Source organism: Charadrius vociferus, unplaced genomic scaffold (assembly GCF_000708025.1).
Source record: "Charadrius vociferus isolate BGI_N301 unplaced genomic scaffold, ASM70802v2 scaffold306, whole genome shotgun sequence".
Taxonomy (NCBI): domain Eukaryota; kingdom Metazoa; phylum Chordata; class Aves; order Charadriiformes; family Charadriidae; genus Charadrius; species Charadrius vociferus.
Genome location: NW_009648963.1, coordinates 4,893,934 through 4,894,812, shown reverse-complemented (window position 1 = coordinate 4,894,812; position 879 = coordinate 4,893,934). Strand labels below are relative to the sequence as shown.

At 54.8% G+C, this 879-nt stretch overlaps 1 protein-coding gene across 1 annotated transcript in view; it reads left to right on the top strand.

Moving 5' to 3' along the window:
- Nucleotides 1-650: 650 nt before the first annotated feature.
- CCDC149 (coiled-coil domain containing 149) overlaps nucleotides 651-879 on the top strand; it is a 50,137-nt gene continuing 49,908 nt past the window's right edge. Inside the window, exon 1 of the mRNA XM_009887669.1 lies at nucleotides 651-662. Coding sequence (XP_009885971.1) covers nucleotides 651-662 — 12 coding nt within the window. The remainder of the gene's footprint in view (nucleotides 663-879) is intronic.

Below are 879 nucleotides of genomic sequence, written 5' to 3'. Positions count from 1 at the left end.
CTTACAGACTTGAAGGCCAACCATATCCTGGGCTGCATCAAAAGAAGCATGGCCAGCAGGTAGAGGGAGATGATTCTGCCCCTCCACTCTGCTCATGTTAGACCCCACCTGGAGTACAGAGTCCAGCTCTGGGATGCTCAGCACAGGAAAGACATGGACCTGTTGGAGCAGGTCCAGAGGAGGGCCACGAAGGTGATCAGAGGGATGAACACCTCTCCTGTGTGGAAAGGCTGAGAGAGTTGGGGTTGTTCAGAAGAGAAGTCTCCGGGGAGACCTTATTGCAGCCTTTCAATATATAAAGGGGGCTTACAGGGAAGATGGAGAGAGACTTCCTACAAGGCCTGTAGTGACAGGGCCAGGGGCAACAGTTTTAAACTGGAAGAGGGTAGCTTTAGACTGGACTTAAGGAAGAAATTTTTCACTATGAGGGTGGTGATGCACTGGACCAGGCTGCCCAGAGAAGTTGTGGATGCCCCATCCCTGGAAGTGTTCAAGGCCAGGCTGGATGGGGCTTTGAGCAACCTGGTCTAGTGGAAGGTGTCCCTGGCCATGGAATGGTCTTTGAAGGCCCCTTCCAACCCAAATCTTTCTGGGATTCTATATAAAAGCCTCTACTGTAGTACAGTATACTGATGCCCATCACGTCATCGATGGCTGTACAGGTATGTCCGGCTGTTCAGTGCCCGAGATGGCAGCAGCGTGCTGCTGTTATTTAGGAAGAACACATAAGGAGAGGAAGACCCTTCTCTGGGCAGCGCATCTCAGACACTTCTGCACGGACCCTCGCAGCGAGGGGTCCCGCCGTGCTGCCTGTGGTGCGACCCGTGCTCTCCCCTGCCCACCGGCCCTCCTGCCCGGCCACCGCGGCCCTGCTCGGTT